Below are 19,064 nucleotides of genomic sequence, written 5' to 3' on the forward strand. Positions count from 1 at the left end.
TCGGCCTCAAAATGGTATTTATTGGTACATTGCTCCCTAGCATAATATCACGACGTGCTGGGTTTGTTTTTTTAATCACAGTGGTATATTATGCAGCTCGAGTGCTGAAGGCTTGTCTAGAAGGCAGGAATTTTGCCCTCATAGTAAACAGTTCGATTATTGCGGGAATCAGTAGGAAAAAAATGTGTTTCGAGTGGGTCTGAAGTACACAGTTAGGCGTAGTTGATATCAGGATTGTATACCTTGTGAATTAGTACAATGAGTTAATGATATATAGTTTTAATGATATATAGTTTAACACCAACCGGGATGGGGAATACAGAATGACACTATCAGACACGGTAAACCTCTCGTGTTGCAAGCAAGTAGCGTGACCAATCAAAGTAAGATAACAAGATTGAGTCTTAAACAATAATTGGAGCAAAATAACCCAAAGAAGCTGAATAACCAACTTATTGGATTAAGAAAAAAGTACGTTGTCATCTAGGGATGGACACATAAACATCTTCTGTTTTCGTATGTAAACTGAGTACCAAGTCAATCCCTGTAACCAGAAATGTAAATAACAGAGAAAAGGGATCGCCGTGCAGCTGGTTACAAGTTTCAACACAAAAACCCATCAACTAGTTCTGCCACCACTATACTTTCACTACCACCTCTCACTGATATCATCCCTTTTCTTTTGTTATCCTTCCGTGGCAAGTGGGGTGGTTGCGCTGTCAATGGCAGGTCGGGGCCTGTGGGTCGTCATCACCTTCAAGAAGAGAATGTCGAAAGAATGTTCTTCTTGATGATGAATTCATCAGCTTTGGAAGGACTGATCGACTGTGATATGATGAAATATCGAAATTAGTTTCTAGACTAAGTAATATGATTTATGAATTAAATGGGGTGTGGAACTTTTATTACCCACCTTCTCCAACATGCGTTGCAGCCTCTCAGTTTCCTTCTTAGTATAGTCAGAGCCCTTGTCTATAATCTTCTTCGCAGCGGTCACATAGATCTTTCCATGCCTGGTTTGGGAGCAAAAGAGTTACTACTCATATTTCGACAATGTTATTACAGACATAAATCTGAGAACAGTTGAGTAGCTTATAAACATAGTGACCGTAGAGGTGCAAGTTAGTACTTAGCAGCAGAACCACTGAGCTTAGCAACATCCTCTTCCATTTTAGAGAGGACTTCCTTCCGCTTGTCATCTGCAGCATTGAGGAACTCCTTCACAAGAGGATTCAAGCTTGCCACAATCCCAGCCTACAGAAGCAATGAACATAATGTAGCAGATTATGTATTCATCCAACTTAATTCCAAAGTGCATTTGCTTATGTTTGACCAACCTCTGAACTTAGTTGACCCTTTGAATCCCGGCTGGTGCCACACTTCTCATTGATGAACTTCACAAAGTCATCCAAGTCCCGTCCACCATCATAATCTTCACCAGCTTTGTTTCCCTTAGGGAAGAACTTCAATGTAGGGAAACCAGAAACACCGTACCTGAAAATGTGCACATATTATTTAAATTTCTCCTGTGATTATAGGAAAAACAACATGCATAAACAAAACTTATCAGAAATTTAGATACAGTTTCTGCTAGTTCTAACAGTCCGTCAAGGTACAAGAGCACCACTTCCATGTTTCCTCGTGAAAACAATATAGTATTCCAACATAAGATATTTACTGTTCCATGTTTCCTCAGGGAAACAACATACCATCACAATATAAGATGCAATGACATTAAACTAAAGAGAGGACGCTAATGTATATGGCAACCACTGAAATAGACAGTTCAGAAACCATACTTCTCAGCCAAGTCAGTGTGCTTGTCAGCATCAAGATTGGCAATCACAACACCCTCGTCCTGCTTGAAAACTGAAGCCAGCTTCTCATATACCTAAAAGAAGTACAAAGTTTGTGTTTAGTCCAGCAAAATATGAAGATCCACTGCAAAAATTTGGAAACTTTCAAGCTAATGGCATCTACTAACTGGAGCAAGATGCTTGCAGTGACCACACCTGTAAAAGAAGGGTATTCAATGGAATTAAATTTCATTGAAATAGTGTGATGGAAAGGATTTAGGTGGACAGTAAGTTGATCATAATAACCTACCATGGGGCATAGAACTCAACAAGGACATCTTTGGTTTCATCAAGGACAATTGAGTCAAAGGTCTCTGCAGTCAGGACCACGACACTTGAAGGAACTGCTGCTATCTTTACATTGGTACCTGAAAGATGTATATTAGTTGTTAATCATCAATCCTTCAACAAGTAGTACTGGATAGGACTTCAATCAAAATAAAGATGCGAACATATGCATAAAATAGCCACACAATTAACTAAAGGAACTTTTCCATCATAATAAGGTGCTTATCGAAGATTAAAGTGATAAATTTCCCCCAAAAAAAAAAGATTATGAATGTTACAAACAGCATCCATAAGTTAAAAAAGGCCAAAGGATGGCAGTAAATAGCACAGGTTGTTAATTTCAGTTGATGTTTATTGCTTGAAGTTTAGTGTTCCTGTGGTAAAAAACTCGTAAAATATTCTAGATGATCTGTTTCATAGCCCACTGATTTGGTACAAGCAAGAAGGCAAGGTTGAAAAATGTTCTTAGCAACAGGCGTTAAAGCCTACCTGCTTCAGTATTAACAAATTCTGCAAGGGCTTCCATGGTTCGCTGACCTTCATAACTGCGCAAGAGTAGATTTAAAATTAATTTGTTGCAGTAAAGAAATTCTGGCCAAGTAACAACAAAGAAGTATGTATTCTCACTTCTTTGGCTCCAAAGAACCTTTGGGAAACCATTGAATTGTAGGGTACCCAGAAACTCCATACTTGCTGCACAAACTCTTGTGCTCATCGCAGTCAACCTAGATAGTAGATAGAGAACAACAGAGTCAATTCGCCACGCAAACAAATGTGATTAGAGGTTCAAGACAAATCTCCATAACATAGAAAATTGTGGGATGTAAATGAAGAGAATTGTTTCCATGTAAACATTCAAGCAGGGTGATACATACCAAAATTCAGAAAGAAAAGATATGTACCTTTGCAATTAATACTGATTTAGCCTTCTTGAAACTTGCAGCAAGTTTTTCATACTCGGGGGCAAGCTTCTTGCAGTGGCCGCACCTAAAGAAACAGAAGAAGATGATTAGAAAAAAAGAACCAGACAATAAGCTCATTAAGAAAACAAATGTTCACAGGAAATTTTGCAGATATATGAGTAAAAGCAAAAGTAGACGAGATTTGAAGTAAAAATTCTACAAAGGCTGGCATATATTTTCCTATGCTTCAAACAATTATTACTTATTTGTATCGCTCAATCTGGTTGGCAACACTCTCACTTGCTGGAAGCTTTCCTCAACAAATTGAATTCACACAATGAAATCCCTACAAGAACCACTCAAGTAGAACAAAACTAAAATTTATCTTGAATCCTGACTTATATAGCATAAAAGGCATTTAGATGTTCCGTACGATGCATCATACTCATCAGATTACTTAACCGTTTTAGATCACCTTCAAGTGTATTCTTTACTCACTAATGCAATGAACATCCAAATATTCATTACTTCATGAACGACCAGCTAGGCAGCCACTAAGATCACCCAAACGTAAGATTGACCTTTTTCTTTATACAATCAAGTAGCATGCAAAGAAGCTAAATCAAGACATGTTACAGTCCTAGAAAAAAAGCAGCCAAACAACACAAAACTGTAAATCTACATGACCCAAAGGAAAGATCCAAACTTCCTCAGTGCAACACGGGCTCATATCTACTAGCCAACGTTTGTGATCCCAGTTTGCAAGAACTACTGCTAGTCTGCTACTAAGCTAAGAGATTCAAAGACAAGCATCAAAAGGATCCAGAATTTCCTACTCCACAGTCCACACGGGGACCAAGCAGCAGCAGATCCTTGTGGCGGCTACGGCTAGAGATCCAGACTTCCTAGCACAGCGGCAACCCGATCCGCATCTGCCTCTGACCGACCTCCCTAGAGCATCGAGACTGTTGAATTCCCCAGTTGGCACGGATTTAAGAACGAGTACCGCTATTCGCTGATCCAGCGGACCGACCATGACACATCCCATGAGAAAGATCCCAGCGTTGCGGCTGCCGACTCGAACCAACAACGGATCCAAGCCATGGAAACGCATCGTAACCACACACGCGCGCGCGCGCGCGCACACAGAGAGAGAGAGGAGTGGCGAACCATGGTGCGTAGAACTCGACGAGTGCGGCGCGGTCCTGTCCGACCTCCTTCTCGAAGGTGGACTCCGTCAGGGCCACGACCTCGTCGCCGTCGGCAGCGGCCGGGGAGACGACCGCGGCGAGGAGGAGGAGGAGGCCGAGGATTTTGCGGGAGATCTGAGGGGGCGCCATGTGATGCGACTTTGCGAGCTCGAGCGAAAGAACGAGGAGTGAAGCTGATTAAGTAGGAGAAATTTCAGTATTTGCCACCCAATTCGCGTGCCTCTCTGAAATTGCCATCCAATTCACGTGCCTTTCAGAATATAACACCGGACACGCGAATTTCTTCAGAATACGACATCCGCGCCAACACCTTTAGCGCGGAGGTGCCCTTTTCGCAATTTCGTACCATTATGCCCCTAAGTACTGTTCATTGTCAGCGCCAATACCGTTGGCACGGAGGTTTAGCAGTCCAGCGCTAGCAATACAGAGTCCTAGTGGGTCAACGCCAATGCCGTTGGCGCGGAGGTTTAGCAGTCCAGCGCCAGCAATACAGAGTCCTAGTGGGTCCGCGCCAATGCCGTTGGCGCGGAGGTTTAGCAGTCCAGCGCCAGCAATACAGAGAGTATGCTGCTGGTGCTAGGAGTAGTGGGTCAGCGCCAAAGACTTTGGCGCGTAAAGTACATTTCTCCACGCCATAGTATTTGGCGCTGACAATGAACAGTACTTAGGGGCATAATGGTACGAAATTGCGAAAAGGGCACCTCCGCGTCAAAGGTGTTGGCGCGGATGTCGTATTCTGAAGAAATTCGCGTGTCCGGTGTTATATTCTGAAAGGCACGCGAATTGGATGGCAATTCCAGAGGCACGCGAATTGGGTGGCAAATACTGAAATTTCTCATTAAGTAGTGGCCGTGGGTTGAAATTTAAAAAGGAACAAACTGTGGGGCGGATGAAAGTATGAAACGAATCCTGGGAATTTTTTTTTTCTTAGCAGAGGGGTCCGATTCTACGCCAGCATCACAAATCCAATAAAACTCAAGCTGCCAAATCTCACAAATATAAAAATATAGTTCAAATCAAGGACTTCCATCTCGTTTTAAAAACTGTTTTCATTCACTGTGAAAAGACCAAAATTCGTAAAATTTCATTGAAATTGCAGTCATTTTTTGTTATTACTCTGTAGGCCCTACGTGTTAGTGAAAGAAAATTCTGAAATTAGATATTTTATTTTCCTCTAAAATTGTGTAATTTTGCTAAAATTTTAATCCATGGTTCAAATAGAACAAATTATAGGTTTTTACTGAATAGAGTTTTCTTTTTCAATGTTGTTTCCATTAAAATTGACATCACATAATAACACTACATCCATAGTATCACAAAATCATCACTGACATGTTGAAGTCACCGTCACACCCGCCCGGTTAATGTGACAAGCCAATCAGGATAACCACAATGTAAAAAAAATGAGTCCATATAATATCATAAAGTCATCCATAACTATCTAAAAACAATATATATAGCAGTCTATAGCAAGAGCTACCCATATATATAGGTAGCCCATATAAAATAAAATATTATTATTCTCTCTTGAATTATGTATTTTCTTCTCTAATTTTTTAATACAATATAGACCTCATCTCATTTACTCTTTAACATAACTACTATCACCTACAGTGGATCCTACTCATACGGATCACTTGTCCATATATATTGATGTTATCCGCATTCATTTATTATTGATGTTGTTAAAATTGTTTGAACAGTGACAGGCTCGGTTCATACTAGCATAGGATAGCAGAGTGTTTATGGAGCCAAAAAGAAATCAAACGAAGCGGTTGGTGGCAAAATATGAAGGAAAAAAATAATATAGAAACGCTAGAGGGAGGGCTTGAACCTCCGACCTTGTGGTTAACAGCCACACGCTCTAACCAACTGAGCTACTCCAGCTTCGTGCTAGCTTGCTTAGTAGCCCTATTTATCCCTAAAAATAATTGATAACTACATAAATGATTATTTGAATACAACACAAGAAATCACATGAATTCATGTTAGAATTCCTCCTAAATCACTACAGAACAAAGTTGTTCCACAAGAATTTCATATGATTTGTAGGAGCACAATTCTTTGTTCCAAAGGGCTTCATAAGAAAATTTCACAGAGTCCAAATTCCTTGAAATTCCTCTATTTTTCCTTTGTTCCAAACATACCATATTTACTTTCAATAAAGAAAATGCTAGATATCATGATACACCACAGCTCAAAGACACCGCACTATAGGAGAAGTGCAATAAAAAATGGAGAAATATGATAATTTTCGACCCATTTCAAACAATGGACTCTAGCCAATCTTGCCACCCTATAAACAAAATATGATAATTTTTTACACGGACTAAATGCATCATCGTACGACTTGTTGGCTGACATGGGTGTGCCATGAAGGAACATTACATGCTTACACATACCACTGAAGGAATATCTTGCGCAAAAGTACTATCCCTACCTGACTTTTAAGTCATGTTTTGAACACAAGAAGTTCATAGGGAAGGGCATATAACCCGTGGAAATGAAGCTTTCCACGTTTCAAATGGGCCTTACCATCCATTTAGTTCTTGCAATTGAGCCAAGAATCCTAAAATTGGAATTGAACGCAATTCAATTCGGGCGTTTGGTTTCATGTCCCTGTGAAAATGAATTGGCGCCCCAATTCCATGTAATTTCAAATTTATAGCCGCGAGCAGTTTTCACCTGATTAAAATCGGAAGTAGTTTTCTTCTTCCTCGCCACACGATTTACCATTCCACAGTCCACACAGCTGGAGCGTGCGATACATGGCAATTCCGTTGACCGCGCCACCACGTCAACTCCTCGGTCCCACCCCTCGCTGACGTGTACCCCGCCGCCGTGCGCCCTGACCACGCGAGTCATGTCCACGTGGACCCACCCCATTCGCTGGAACACCCAACATCCTGCGTCCCATTGGTCCACGTCACGCGCTCCGCGTCCCATTGGTCCACGTCAAGCACTCCACGTCCCCACGCGCGCTTCTCCCCCGAAGGGGCACCCGATTCCTTCTAGAAAGTTTTAAACCGCGGAGAGGCCACCGAGGAAGGCGACTCGCCGGCGAGGAGGAGGGAGACGACGAAAGCATCGCCGGACGCCTGTCTCTCGGAGTGTGAGGAGAGAGAGGGGCGCGGGGCGTCTCTCGAGGAGGCGGGTGCGGAATGGCGGCGCAGGGGAGGGGAGGGGCGGCGCGGCTCGCCGCCGCCTTCCTCGTCCTGCTGCATCTCGCGGCGGCGACTGCCGGGTACGGTTTGGGTTCGGATCAGCCGTCGATTCTCGCGGGGTTTCCATCGAGATCTCAATCCTTTTAATTCGGAGGCCGCCCGATTTGGCGTTAAAATGCACACTTTTGTTTGATGACCTGATCCATTTGTCCGGAATTTACGGTCGCTTCTAATGATTACTTTCGTCCATTATGTGTCCTGATCGTATCGGGGCTGAGATCTGTGTGCTCGATTCCGTTCTGTTGGATCAATAACACAATTGGGTTTGGCTGAGATTTTGTTGGTGGCGATGTAGGAAGAGCTACTACGACGTGCTGCAGGTGCCCAAGGGCGCGTCGGAGGATCAGATCAAGAGGTCCTACCGCAAGCTCGCGCTCAAGTACCATCCCGACAAGAACCCTAACAACGAGGAGGCCAACAAGCGCTTCGCCGAGATCAATAACGGTACTGGTCGCCTATTACTATTCGGAATGAATAGTCTATAGATGAGCTGAATTGACTGACTGGGCTGGAAATTGGTGTTCTTGGAGGTGGTTTGTCGCTGATATTTGACAGAGGTGCTGTCTTGCAGCGTACGAGGTGTTGACGGATCAGGAGAAGAGGAAGATCTATGACCGGTACGGCGAGGAGGGGCTGAAGCAGTTCCAAGGCGGGAGAGGCGGCGGTGGCGGGATGAACATTCAGGACATCTTTAGCAGGTGAGGCAAACGCTATCTAGCATCCACTGTTTTGTCGGCTCAATCTTGGCATGTCGAGGAGATAGTAAGGCTCTGAGATAGTTAAGTTAAGACCAACGTATGCAAGCTATTACAAATTCACAATTTATAGGATAGTATGTGGGTTTAGAGAGAATGTGGAAAAATAAGAAAGTACAATGTTTGACTGTTTAACTAGGTGGCAACGATGCGTAATATGCCACTGTTCGCTACTGAAATATCAGCAAAATGCTTGCGTCATCCCCTAGGTTGGTGTGTAGGCTAACATAGGTATCATATTGCATGGATCTCTAGCGTACAGATTATACTGAAATTTTGAACATACCAGGTGCTTTTGTAGGATGAAATTCCAAATATAGGGAGTAATCTGGTTCATATGCTGCCTATACAAAACAGACTTCATGCACTTGAGTTAACTGGCAAAACGGCAGTTCACATTTGAGTTGGAATTTTCCCTGACATGCCTAATTGTCCAAAGAGTATGACACAATCAGGAATTCTATTAAGATTTCGCAGTATCTGTGATAGGCTGCTAGCACACCTTGGTGACACTGTTATCAACAAATGAACACTAGGCTGTTCATCATTTCAATGGATCACGAGTAATATTTGGGAAGACTGGGTGTGTTGGAGAAACAACTGTCTTTCCTGCACATGAACACATGCAGTTGAACTACTGTCCTAACAAGCAACAAACGTCATGTCTAATCCAATATAACTGCATAAGTATTCTCTCAGGTCATAAAGAAGTGTCATCTTGGACATCAACATAGTCCCCCAAATATGATTATGCCCACTATTTCTTTTTAATGTATGTATAAAGATAGCAAACAACAACAACAAAGCCTTTAGCCCCAAGCAAGTTAGTGTGTGCTACAAGATAGCAAAAATATGAAACAATAACAAAGCCTTTAGTCCCAAGCAAGTTAGCGTAGGCTAAAAGATAGCAAAAATATAATGCTTTCAAATTTTCAATTAATAGGAAAAATATACCGATGGTCAAAGTTTAGATGGTTGGACTGCAGCAATCCAACATGACACTTTTTTTTTGGCTGGAGGAGTATAGACACCGTTTTGAAGTCATGGCCAGAAATAACTTGGTTTGATGCCTTTTTGCTGATCAATATTCTTTCTCATATTAGCTTTCACTAGATGCACCTCAATCATCAATCCTTATAATTTCTTTGTTTTCTCCGCATCCCAAATCATTTGCACGTTAGTCTTTCAGTTGTAGTGTTCATTTTGCTGATTTTCCCCAAACTTCTTCAGCTTTTTTGGTGGTGGTGGTGGTGGTGGAATGGAAGAGGAAGAGCAGATCCTAAAAGGTGACGAGGTGATTGTTGAACTCGATGCTTCACTAGAGGACCTGTACATGGGTGGTTCCTTAAAGGTAACATGGTTTCTCTAGCTGGGCGACAGGAAAAGTACGGCTAAATGTTCACCTTGCTTTTGTGTTATTTCTTATCGTGCCAGAATGCCAAATCATGCTTTCAAAAATGTTCCTTCTAAATATTATGCCTGGTATTTGCTAGTAGTCTGTACTATGTTGTGCATAAGGAAAAGTGTATAATTTACTTTGCTATTTTCATGTGTGTGATAGGTTTGGAGAGAGAAAAATGTCATAAAGCCAGCACCAGGAAAAAGGAGTTGCAACTGTAGAAATGAAGTTTACCATCGACAAATTGGTCCAGGAATGTATCAACAGATGACCGAACAGGTATATTTCTAGTTGCACTGTGCATGTTTTGGTTTTTTAATCCATTTATGATTTTGCTATAATGAGAGTGTTTGTTAATTTTTAAGGTCTGCGACCAATGTCCTAATGTGAAGTATGTACGAGAAGGTGATTTTTTGACTGTTGATATCGAGAAGGGAATGCAAGATGGACAGGTATAAAGCAAGTGTTTTATCTGCCTTCCAGTTCTTAACCATGCATGTCACCATATTGCTGTATGTGTCATTTATTCCATATTTTATCAATATTAGCTAGATTATATTTACTGTAGCTTGTGCGAATTTTAAGTACATAGCACATGTTGTCTACATCTAATAATTTACTCAATTAAAATGCTCCACTAAATATCTAGAACAATAAGTTGAAGGTAACCATTTCGTCATGATCACTTGCTTACAATTTGTCAAAAATGGGGATTATTCAGACAAACTGGCTGCTTTATTGCTTGCTAGTGCCGACCAGTGTTGTTTGTGGCCTGCTAAGGTTTGAGTTGCTAGCAGTTCTTGGAACCTTGAACTTATGTAGAATTAGAATGAATTTGTTTCTACAACCTCTGTTGTATGTTTGAGTTACCTAAAAGAGAGTCCTGTGGAAAATATGCAATTAGCGTTACTGATTTGTGACACTACAATGGGCACATACGTGCCTGTTCCTCGCTAAGAGGAAATTTGAAGGTTATCATCAGAATATTTCTTGTAAAGTTTACTGTTGAGACCATTTTTGTTATGTTCTGCCCGAACTGTATATTTCTAAGCACTGGATTCATCAAGGTGTCAGTCTTTATGGGCTGTTGAGTTTATGCTTGCCTGTTTAAGCCTAATGTTCACAGCAATAAGTTGCCACTTTGCAAGAAACATTTAGAAAATCTTTAAGTGGTTTGTTATCAAGATGAATCCGTTACTATCTATAGCCTGTTGGTTCTACTGTACTTTCATTTTTGATTTGGCAGCACCATCTGATTTTTGCAGGAGGTTCTATTTTTTGAGGAAGGCGAGCCTAAGATTGATGGGGAACCTGGTGATTTGAAGGTTTGTTTTGTCCCTATGTCTAGTTGGTTTTAATTTACTATGAGGGTACCACCATATTTACTAATTGTTTCCTTCAATAAAATTAACCTTATGAGCAGTTTAGGATCCGAACAGCACCACACGAACGCTTCAGAAGAGAAGGCAATGACCTGCACACAACAGTTACAATATCCCTGGTACTGCCCCTCTCTTCTCTTGTTCCTGTTCTACATATCGGCAGGAAAAGCTTGGTCATCTCACATGGACCAATTTTTTTTTTCTGACTGATGACTGGATGAGTTCAATCCAAGCCATGTCCGATATCACCATTTGTACTTCTGAAAATGCATAATCCTCTGAACCCAACTTCAGCAAGCCATCCAATAATAGTATAGTTTTCCCTGCAAGACGCATTGTCAGTTTCGCTCTATATGCCCTCTAATCACTTTTTGCTGTTGCAGCTGCAAGCTCTGGTTGGTTTCGAGAAGACCGTCAAGCATCTCGACAACCATCTGGTGGAAATTGGCACCAAGGTAAGTCACAGCCACCCAGCAACAAGATTTTTGTCATCAACAAGTCAGCTCAATTGTATCGGAAATTTGCAGGGTGTCACTAAACCAAAAGAGATCAGGAAGTTCAAAGGTGAAGGCATGCCACTGTACCAAAGCAACAAGAAGGGCGACCTGTACGTAACGTTCGAGGTGTTGTTCCCAAAGACCCTAACTGACGACCAGAAGGCTAAGCTGAAGGATGTTCTTGCGTAGACCTAACTGAAGGATGTTCTGTGCTACAGAGAGTTGTCTGAGGCGGTGCCTCGAGTAAATTCTCCAACTAGCTTGCATAGAAAGGAGCAGCAGTTGCATTTCTGGGTGTCATTTTGCATTGCTGCTCAGTTTTTTTCCCCTCTTTTTTGTCATGTCCTTAACAGCTCAGTGTAGTTGTAGAAAGTGGAACGAACTGTCCCAGAATATTTGTACTTTTGGAACTTAGAATACATTGATTACAGAATTGTAGTAGCTTGTACTGCCGACTCATAACTGTATTTACAGATTACAAAACAGCTTCGGTTGTTTGTTCTATGTGCACAGCAGTAGATTTCAAACTTCGCAAATCTGAAGCAAATTAAGACCTGCAAATAAGGTTTAGATCCATTCAGAAACTCCTGTAGATTTAGATGGGAATTAAAACTTTTGCGACCAACAAACATCTGCTCTAGTGTAGGAATCAAGATTTCATTCCCCGCTTTAATGACAGGCAGTCGATGTTCTATTGCTTCGTGAAAACATTTCACGTTTACCAACCCAGCCAGAATCCATTACATTGCCAGAAATGAAAGCATATGATTGCATTCCTAAATTGCTACCCAGAACCGGTAGTTCCTCCAGGCGTAGATACTGAGAGGGCCACGGCAGACGCCCCACAAACTAGGTTCACTAAAAGCTGCTACGTCATCATTAAGGAAAGCGGATCACAATATGGAGTACTACCGAAACTATCAGCGTCACAGAACATGGAACCAACCCATCGCCACCAAAGATGGTAGCTAAAAGACTGGAACAGCACAGACCAGGAGAAGTGGCTTTCAACATTTACATAGCACACAAACTAACAAAAAAAAAAGGGCGGCAAACTGTGAGGTTGCAAATAACTGCATGACCCACTCCGATGGGATCGAGACGAGCAGGCGGCATGGAATTGATGACTACCAGGAAGCTACAGTGCATCTTTGGATAATCCGCAGGGCCTGCAATTTAGGAAACTTTTTCAATCGCGAGAAATCACCGTAAATATGATCACATCATGGAATATATGGCCCATCACTAAAATCATCATATCAACTGCTTTTGATATATGGCCCATCACCATATCAACTGCTTTTGATCGTGCAAAATCTTCAAGAATTTGCAACATGTTATCAGTACTTAAAGAGAACCTAGCTCTCTCCAAGAAAAGGGAACCTTAGAAGTGAGAACTTGCTATTTGCAGGAAAATAAACAACAATACGGTTAAACATTCTCAGGGTTTAGCTGTAATTCTCTGATTATCAGAGAGATTGCAAATCATTTATAATAATCGAAGTGTTCAACAAGGCCACCTACAAGTCATCTGTTCGGCTAGGTTTCAATAGCTGCCCAATTAATATGATTGTGCATCAAATTATTTTGACATCAATAGTGTCCAATGCTGAGAGACTAAGACATCACCTTGGTATTTACACCACTAACTTAGAATCAAGTGCAGCCGCAACGGTTGCCTCTCCAGGGTCCTGCTTTGGAACATATTGCTCAGTTTCATACAAAGTAAAAAATCCTGAAATTGTGCACCAAGCTTACCTCCATTCCCCATTTGATGTAGTCTGGTGATTCACAAGCCTTGTACTCGTCAACTAGGCTCTCTATTATCTCTCGAGATTCATCAAATTCAGAGAGATCATTGTCCTGCATGAAGAGGTCAAAGCGATCAGCATGTTGCACAAAAGAATGGAAACGTTGCCACAAAAGGTTATACATAGTCTACTCTCTAAAAAGATTATACACAGTACTGGCATTTCATCCAAGAAAATCACATGGCCAACGAATATCTAAGGCAAAGTAATGTTGGTACAGTATATAGTTTGTTATACATAAACTGCTAGATTAGTGTTTCAGTTGCTTGGTGTCAGACATGCTTCTGAACTTGACAAAGGGAACAACAATTGCAGGGCATAAACTACCAGCAGACTTAAGTTAACAGTTAAACATATGTATAAATCTCAAACGTCAGATAACTCAACACTACTTCGAAACTAGCAAATTTAAAATTGGCAGAAATGTGTTCTTACCGCAAACATTGGGAACTTCCTGTAGTTGTCAAGAAAAGCTTGCTTTTTCCTTAGCTTTTCATATTGTCCCAGGCATTTGCTGAACAAGTGGCGAATACTAGTATGATTCGCTAACATCAAACCACTAACCTGTAGCACAGCCTTAGTTATTTGGAGAAAAGAAACTGTGAGAGAGGGAGGGATAGAAGAAGAGAGATCATTTTTACCCTGTGAGTTGTTTGAACATATGGGGATTTTCTTGACAAGGCAACCTGTTGCAGTTGAAATGCTGATTAATTAAAATGCCAGAAAATCAAGCTAAAATTATTCTAGTCGTGTGATAACCTGAATGCTTGCAGGTGCCCAATCTATGAAGTTAACAAGCTTCCTTTCGCGTATCCTTTGCAGGCTCTCATGGACCTAAATCCACACAAAGACCAGATATAAGCACGGAATGAACAAAAAATTCCACAAGATTCGAAAGGATTAAAAAAATCCTAAGCCAAAAAGATCATTTCGCTCCAGCTAAAAGTTATTAACAAATATGATGTAGCAATGCTAGTGTGTATAACAAGCCATTTACAAAATGGAGTGTGAGTTCATGTTATTTTTCAGCCAATACAGACTACATAAAAGCGTTTAAGGAGGAAGGTGGATACACCTGTGCTTATTGTTTAGCATGTTGACCAAACGACACATGTGAGATCATTTCATATGTTTCACGCAACTTGCTATATCAATATAGACAGAGACTGTCATAAATGCATGGAGTAATATTTCGATGTTTTATTGTGAATTCTTGATTTGGGATTTGACCAACTTACTTACCAAAATATAAGTGTGACTCCTGAGTATGCTTCAGTATTTGAGAAGCCTTATTTCATTATTCAATTTGACCTAGATAAAACCACATTGCACTACAAAATTCATTTGACAACTATGTACCTGTGTAGGGTCGACCTCTCCTTGAATGATATTAAGTATGGAAATGTATTTAGCCTGGCTGGCTTCCTTTGTTCGGGCATATGATGACACCATTATATTCTTTGTCTGCAATATACCATAGGTAAAGGTTCAAACTTCATAAAGACAAGAGAGTTAAGCACCCATCCGAGCGAGATAAGTAATACCTGCAGAAGTCTTCTCATAACATCCAGTACCGTCGTTTTGCGTATCATATTAACCTGCCACAGAGCAGATAATTAAATCAAGAACTGAATTGTTTAGCAATTGTCAACCAAAACAAACACCAACACAACTAGATTCCCAAGTTCTTTTGTTGCAACTAATGTCCCAAATTACAATCAACCAAAAGTAACTACAAAATCAGTAAAAGGCTATAAATGTGACATCAAACATGCCACATGAACCAATATAACTGAGGAAGTGGTCATCAAATTACCTGGCGTTCAACGGTCAATGGAGTATAACCTGTCATTAGAAAATGACACCTTGGAGTAGGGATCAAGGAGGCAAGAAGGCCAACCAGATCATTGTTCATATATCCAGGATACCTCAAAGTAGTTGTGCTAGCTGACATAACCGTGGAGACCAAAGAGTTTGTTTGCGCAAAAGTAGGATTTGATAAATGAAGACGCTCTACTGCAATCCTATTAAGAGCCGTATTGTCAAGAACAACCACACAATCAGCATTCAGTGTCAGCCGCTTCAGAGTTAAAAGTGAGTTGTAAGGTTGGACAACAACATCACTTGTTTCCATCTGATTTGGAAAAACACTATATGTCTGCACAAGCTTTTTGCTGTACCGATCATTTAGTGTCTCCAACAGATAAGAACCCATACCTGAATAAACAAGGACAATAGGGACCAAATTAGACAAGTGATAGCAGAGTAACCATGTCAACTTTTTATGATTACAAGGCACATAACTCATATGATAGGCACAATGAAAAACTTTGATTACAGTACGCAAGCATTTACATAGAAGTGAGTGTGAATCAAAATGCAAAGAAAGAAAATCAAAATATGAGAGCCAGTTAAACAACCTGAACCAGTTCCACCAGCGATAGAGTGACAAAGAACGAAACCCTCAAGGCTATCGCTTCCATCTGCTTCTCTATCGACCATGTCCATGATATCATCAACAACTTGTTCACCCTATGAGAATATTAAAAAGCATTTAAGTATTTATTTGTGAAACACGAAAGGGTGCAATTAGCCTAATGAAAAGTTGACATAAAAGTCTACAAAGCCTACAATTTTAGTTCATCCACTGAAAAACCTTTAGTAACTCTACCTGATGGTACCCGCTAGCCCAGTTGTTTCCAGCACCACCACCATGCTCAGCGACAAATACATTCTCATGGTTGTACAGGTTCCTGTACTCGCTGTTTTGTATTCCATTGATCACTCTCGGCTCTAGATCCACCAAAAGAGCCCTGGGTATGTAGTGCTGGTCATCGGCCTGGTAAAAGAAGACGTCCTTCCTGTCACCACCCTGCAGACAAACTTTAGAAATTAGAGCTGGCTCTTTGTTTGACCCAGCCACCAACATATCCTAGATTGGAAACGTCAGATATTGCATCCATTTTAGACGGTAATAGAAGTGTTGTGGTGGAAGCTTTTACAAGATGCACATTTAGGTTGCAGGTGCACTTGACAGTATAATGAAGCACATGATAAAAGGGTAGAATACGGATCTAACTATTTATTCAATTTCTCGTATGCAGTCCTCGTTTACTTCAATGGAATCAAACACTATACATCTGTGGGCATCACATCCCTGTCCAATATAAAGCCACTTAAAAACTAAACCCTGAAAGATTATCACGTTCTGTTCATGAACCACACAAACTAATCGAGAAATAAGAACTTGTTTACACTTTAAGTCAAGCTAAATCCAGAGCTAAACAGCCAAGCGCAATTGAATTCGGCCAAATTCACTCTTAGATTTCTCCGCAAAGAAAAAACACTCTTAGATTCAGGATGGCCTATTAAATCATACTAATACGAACCCTACAGCGGAGGCCCCGAGATCAGCCACCTGGCCTCAACTCAGAAACCCTGAGTCCTAATAAATCCCGCGCCATGCTCACGAACAGCACAGATCAGACCACCCGCGGAGCTGACCCCGAACAGCCTCCCGCAGGAATGGCCGTCGCCCGAAATACCACAGCCAGCGCGCGAGGACCATTCGAACTCGAACGGATCAAGCAGGCAGAGAGAGGGGGAGAGGGGCGGGCGACCTGGGTGGCGAAGTCCTCGAGGAGGCCGTCCTTGCCGATGCCGTGCTCGAGGCAGAGCTGCTTCCAGAACTCCATCCCGATCTGGTTCCCGCATTGCCCCACCTGGATCGTTATGATCTCGCGCGGCATCTTCCTCGCCCCTCCTCCGGCGGCGGCGGCGGCGGCGGCACAGCTAGGGAGGGAGCTCGGCCGGCAGAGGCGGCGTCCTAGGGTTTTGGGTTTGCTTGGTTTGGACGCGAGTGCAGACCAACCGCTAGCGAGTGTGGTGGGGGTGGGAGCGGGGAGGGGAGGAGAGGGGAACGGAGGGGAGGGGAGGCAACTGACGAGGCGCGAGACGGAGGGGAAGCGGATATGTATGGAAGAGCCGGAGATTTTGGAGCAAGGGAATTGGCGCAATTTTCGAAATTTCAGGGGTTTTAGGGCAAGTATATTGGTACATGTCAGCAGTTTTATAGATCGATTTATGTAATGTCATGTAGGATTTTTTTTTACTGATTTGGAAGAGAGAGAAAAAGGAGAGAAGTTGTTTCCTAAGGCAACCGCCAACCGGCTCGCAAACGGAAATTTCGCTCAATGAGGTGGTCGCTGGAGCGTTGTACGTCCTATCGTTGCCGTGAAAGCCGATTTTATCGAAAAAAAGAACCGGAACACAAAGAATAAGTTAAGATAAAATAGGATTTATAGAAGATCACATCTCTTATTTGATTCATACATAGATTAAGGAATATTAAATTACTATAAGATAACTAAAAAGACAAACTATTGTATGTATTGTTTGTTAAAACATCCTAAGATTACGTATGAGTGTATAAAACGGGCTATTAGACAACACCAATATACTTGCCCTTACGGGAACCCAAGCTAAAGGGAAAAAAGTGCACTCCTGCTATACATACTTAGATTCACTGAGACCCAGTTTGGAAGCTTTGTAATCTTTTCTATTTGTAAATGGTTACCAACTGCATTTTTCTTACAAGAAAAGACATTTACTATCTTTGAAATATCACGAAATAATATATTCACTGGTGGGATCGTGAGATCAGCTGCAGTCTTCTTTGGATGGAGATCGGACGGATGTCATTCACTGTTTTCACCGATTTGATAGTTTGCACCAAAAATTTCCTCATAAAATATTTAGGTAAATGATGAAATTCTTTGTCAATGGTTGAGCTGCAAAGGTAGAAAAAATACACAAAAACAAACAAGGACTCATTTTCCATGCACAAGTAGAAAAGAACACACAAATATCAGTACTGTTACAGACATCTCTCAATCACATGACAAGTTCCAAATGTTTCGAGTTGAAAACTACAAGAAATCAGCTAGAAGGACTGCCCTCGCTCTCGCCGTCAGGCAACCTAAGCGCTAAAGACTCGACGAAGGCAGGGATCAGAGGCCCGATGCTTTGAATAATATTTGCTACCTCCTCTACAGAACACTTGAACCTCTCCCTCACCACTAATGTGTCGAGATTGGGGTTATAGCTCTTGAGAAGACCAAGCATTTTCTCGCCGCTAATGGAAGTCGACTGGTGCGTGCGGTCAAGGGTCTAATCCCTCTGCTTCTGAAGCGCTGTAACCGCAGTGTCCCGATCAGTTTCTGCTTTCTTCAAAGCACCCCTGAGTTCTTTAGCGATGTATCCTTCTTCTTTATAATTTTTATTGCCTCATCGACAACCTCGAGTTTGATCTTCAAGTTGGCTTCGAGGGCTAGGAGAGCAAATGAAAACAATTCAGCATCGGTGGTTTAATGTTTGAATGATAACACTAATGATCTACAGTTAAACTAATCATTGATCCTCTATTGGCTAGCGGCAAGCACGACATCCTTCTCCTCGAGGGCCCTCTGACAATCAGTATGGTTGATTGTCAAATACTGAGCTTTGGCGACTGCTACTTGGGCGCTTGCAGCCTTGATGTGAGCTTCTATCATTGCCCAAGGGTCAATAGTTGGTGCAGTTGAAAGGATCGAATGGCCCAAGAGGGGGGTGAATTGGGCGCTAATTAAAACTTCTACCGCTTAAACAAATAAACACTTTAGCCTAGATAAAAGAGAATGTGACTACGTGATTTAAACTAGGATAAGGCAACTAAACAAGCAAGATAACCAAGAGAGAGAA

At 41.6% G+C, this 19,064-nt stretch overlaps 3 protein-coding genes and 1 non-coding gene across 4 annotated transcripts; 1 reads left to right on the forward strand and 3 right to left on the reverse strand.

Annotated features, from left to right (window-relative positions):
- Positions 1-435: 435 nt before the first annotated feature.
- LOC133884577 (protein disulfide isomerase-like 2-1) lies at positions 436-4,433 on the reverse strand. The gene is made up of 11 exons (XM_062324036.1): positions 4,217-4,433; positions 3,047-3,131; positions 2,772-2,869; positions 2,634-2,689; positions 2,107-2,224; positions 1,985-2,012; positions 1,800-1,891; positions 1,338-1,494; positions 1,130-1,254; positions 914-1,013; positions 436-825 (listed from the first exon to the last, which is right to left on the reverse strand). Exons 1-11 carry the CDS (start codon positions 4,384-4,386, stop codon positions 757-759), a joined length of 1,098 nt encoding a protein of 365 aa, XP_062180020.1. The 5' UTR covers positions 4,387-4,433; the 3' UTR covers positions 436-756.
- Positions 4,434-6,070: 1,637 nt separating this feature from the next.
- On the reverse strand, positions 6,071-6,144 carry TRNAN-GUU (transfer RNA asparagine (anticodon GUU)). Its single transcript has one exon. It is a non-coding gene; the product is annotated as a tRNA-Asn (tRNA).
- Positions 6,145-7,266: 1,122 nt separating this feature from the next.
- Positions 7,267-12,016, forward strand: LOC133884578 (dnaJ protein ERDJ3B). Its single transcript, XM_062324037.1, has 10 exons — positions 7,267-7,501; positions 7,777-7,925; positions 8,053-8,179; positions 9,467-9,587; positions 9,798-9,914; positions 10,001-10,087; positions 10,901-10,960; positions 11,059-11,136; positions 11,401-11,472; positions 11,545-12,016. Exons 1-10 carry the CDS (start codon positions 7,419-7,421, stop codon positions 11,701-11,703), a joined length of 1,053 nt encoding a protein of 350 aa, XP_062180021.1. The 5' UTR covers positions 7,267-7,418; the 3' UTR covers positions 11,704-12,016.
- A 185-nt stretch (positions 12,017-12,201) lies between these two features.
- On the reverse strand, positions 12,202-17,345 carry LOC133884576 (tubulin gamma-2 chain-like). The gene is made up of 12 exons (XM_062324034.1): positions 16,946-17,345; positions 15,997-16,197; positions 15,746-15,857; positions 15,142-15,542; positions 14,870-14,923; positions 14,685-14,789; positions 14,085-14,159; positions 13,967-14,011; positions 13,761-13,889; positions 13,273-13,377; positions 13,144-13,205; positions 12,202-12,683 (listed from the first exon to the last, which is right to left on the reverse strand). Exons 1-11 carry the CDS (start codon positions 17,072-17,074, stop codon positions 13,152-13,154), a joined length of 1,410 nt encoding a protein of 469 aa, XP_062180018.1. The 5' UTR covers positions 17,075-17,345; the 3' UTR covers positions 12,202-12,683; positions 13,144-13,151.
- Between the last annotated feature and the right edge of the window lie 1,719 nt (positions 17,346-19,064).

The sequence above is a fragment of the Phragmites australis genome, chromosome 11 (genome assembly GCF_958298935.1).
Source record: "Phragmites australis chromosome 11, lpPhrAust1.1, whole genome shotgun sequence".
Lineage (NCBI taxonomy): Eukaryota > Viridiplantae > Streptophyta > Magnoliopsida > Poales > Poaceae > Phragmites > Phragmites australis.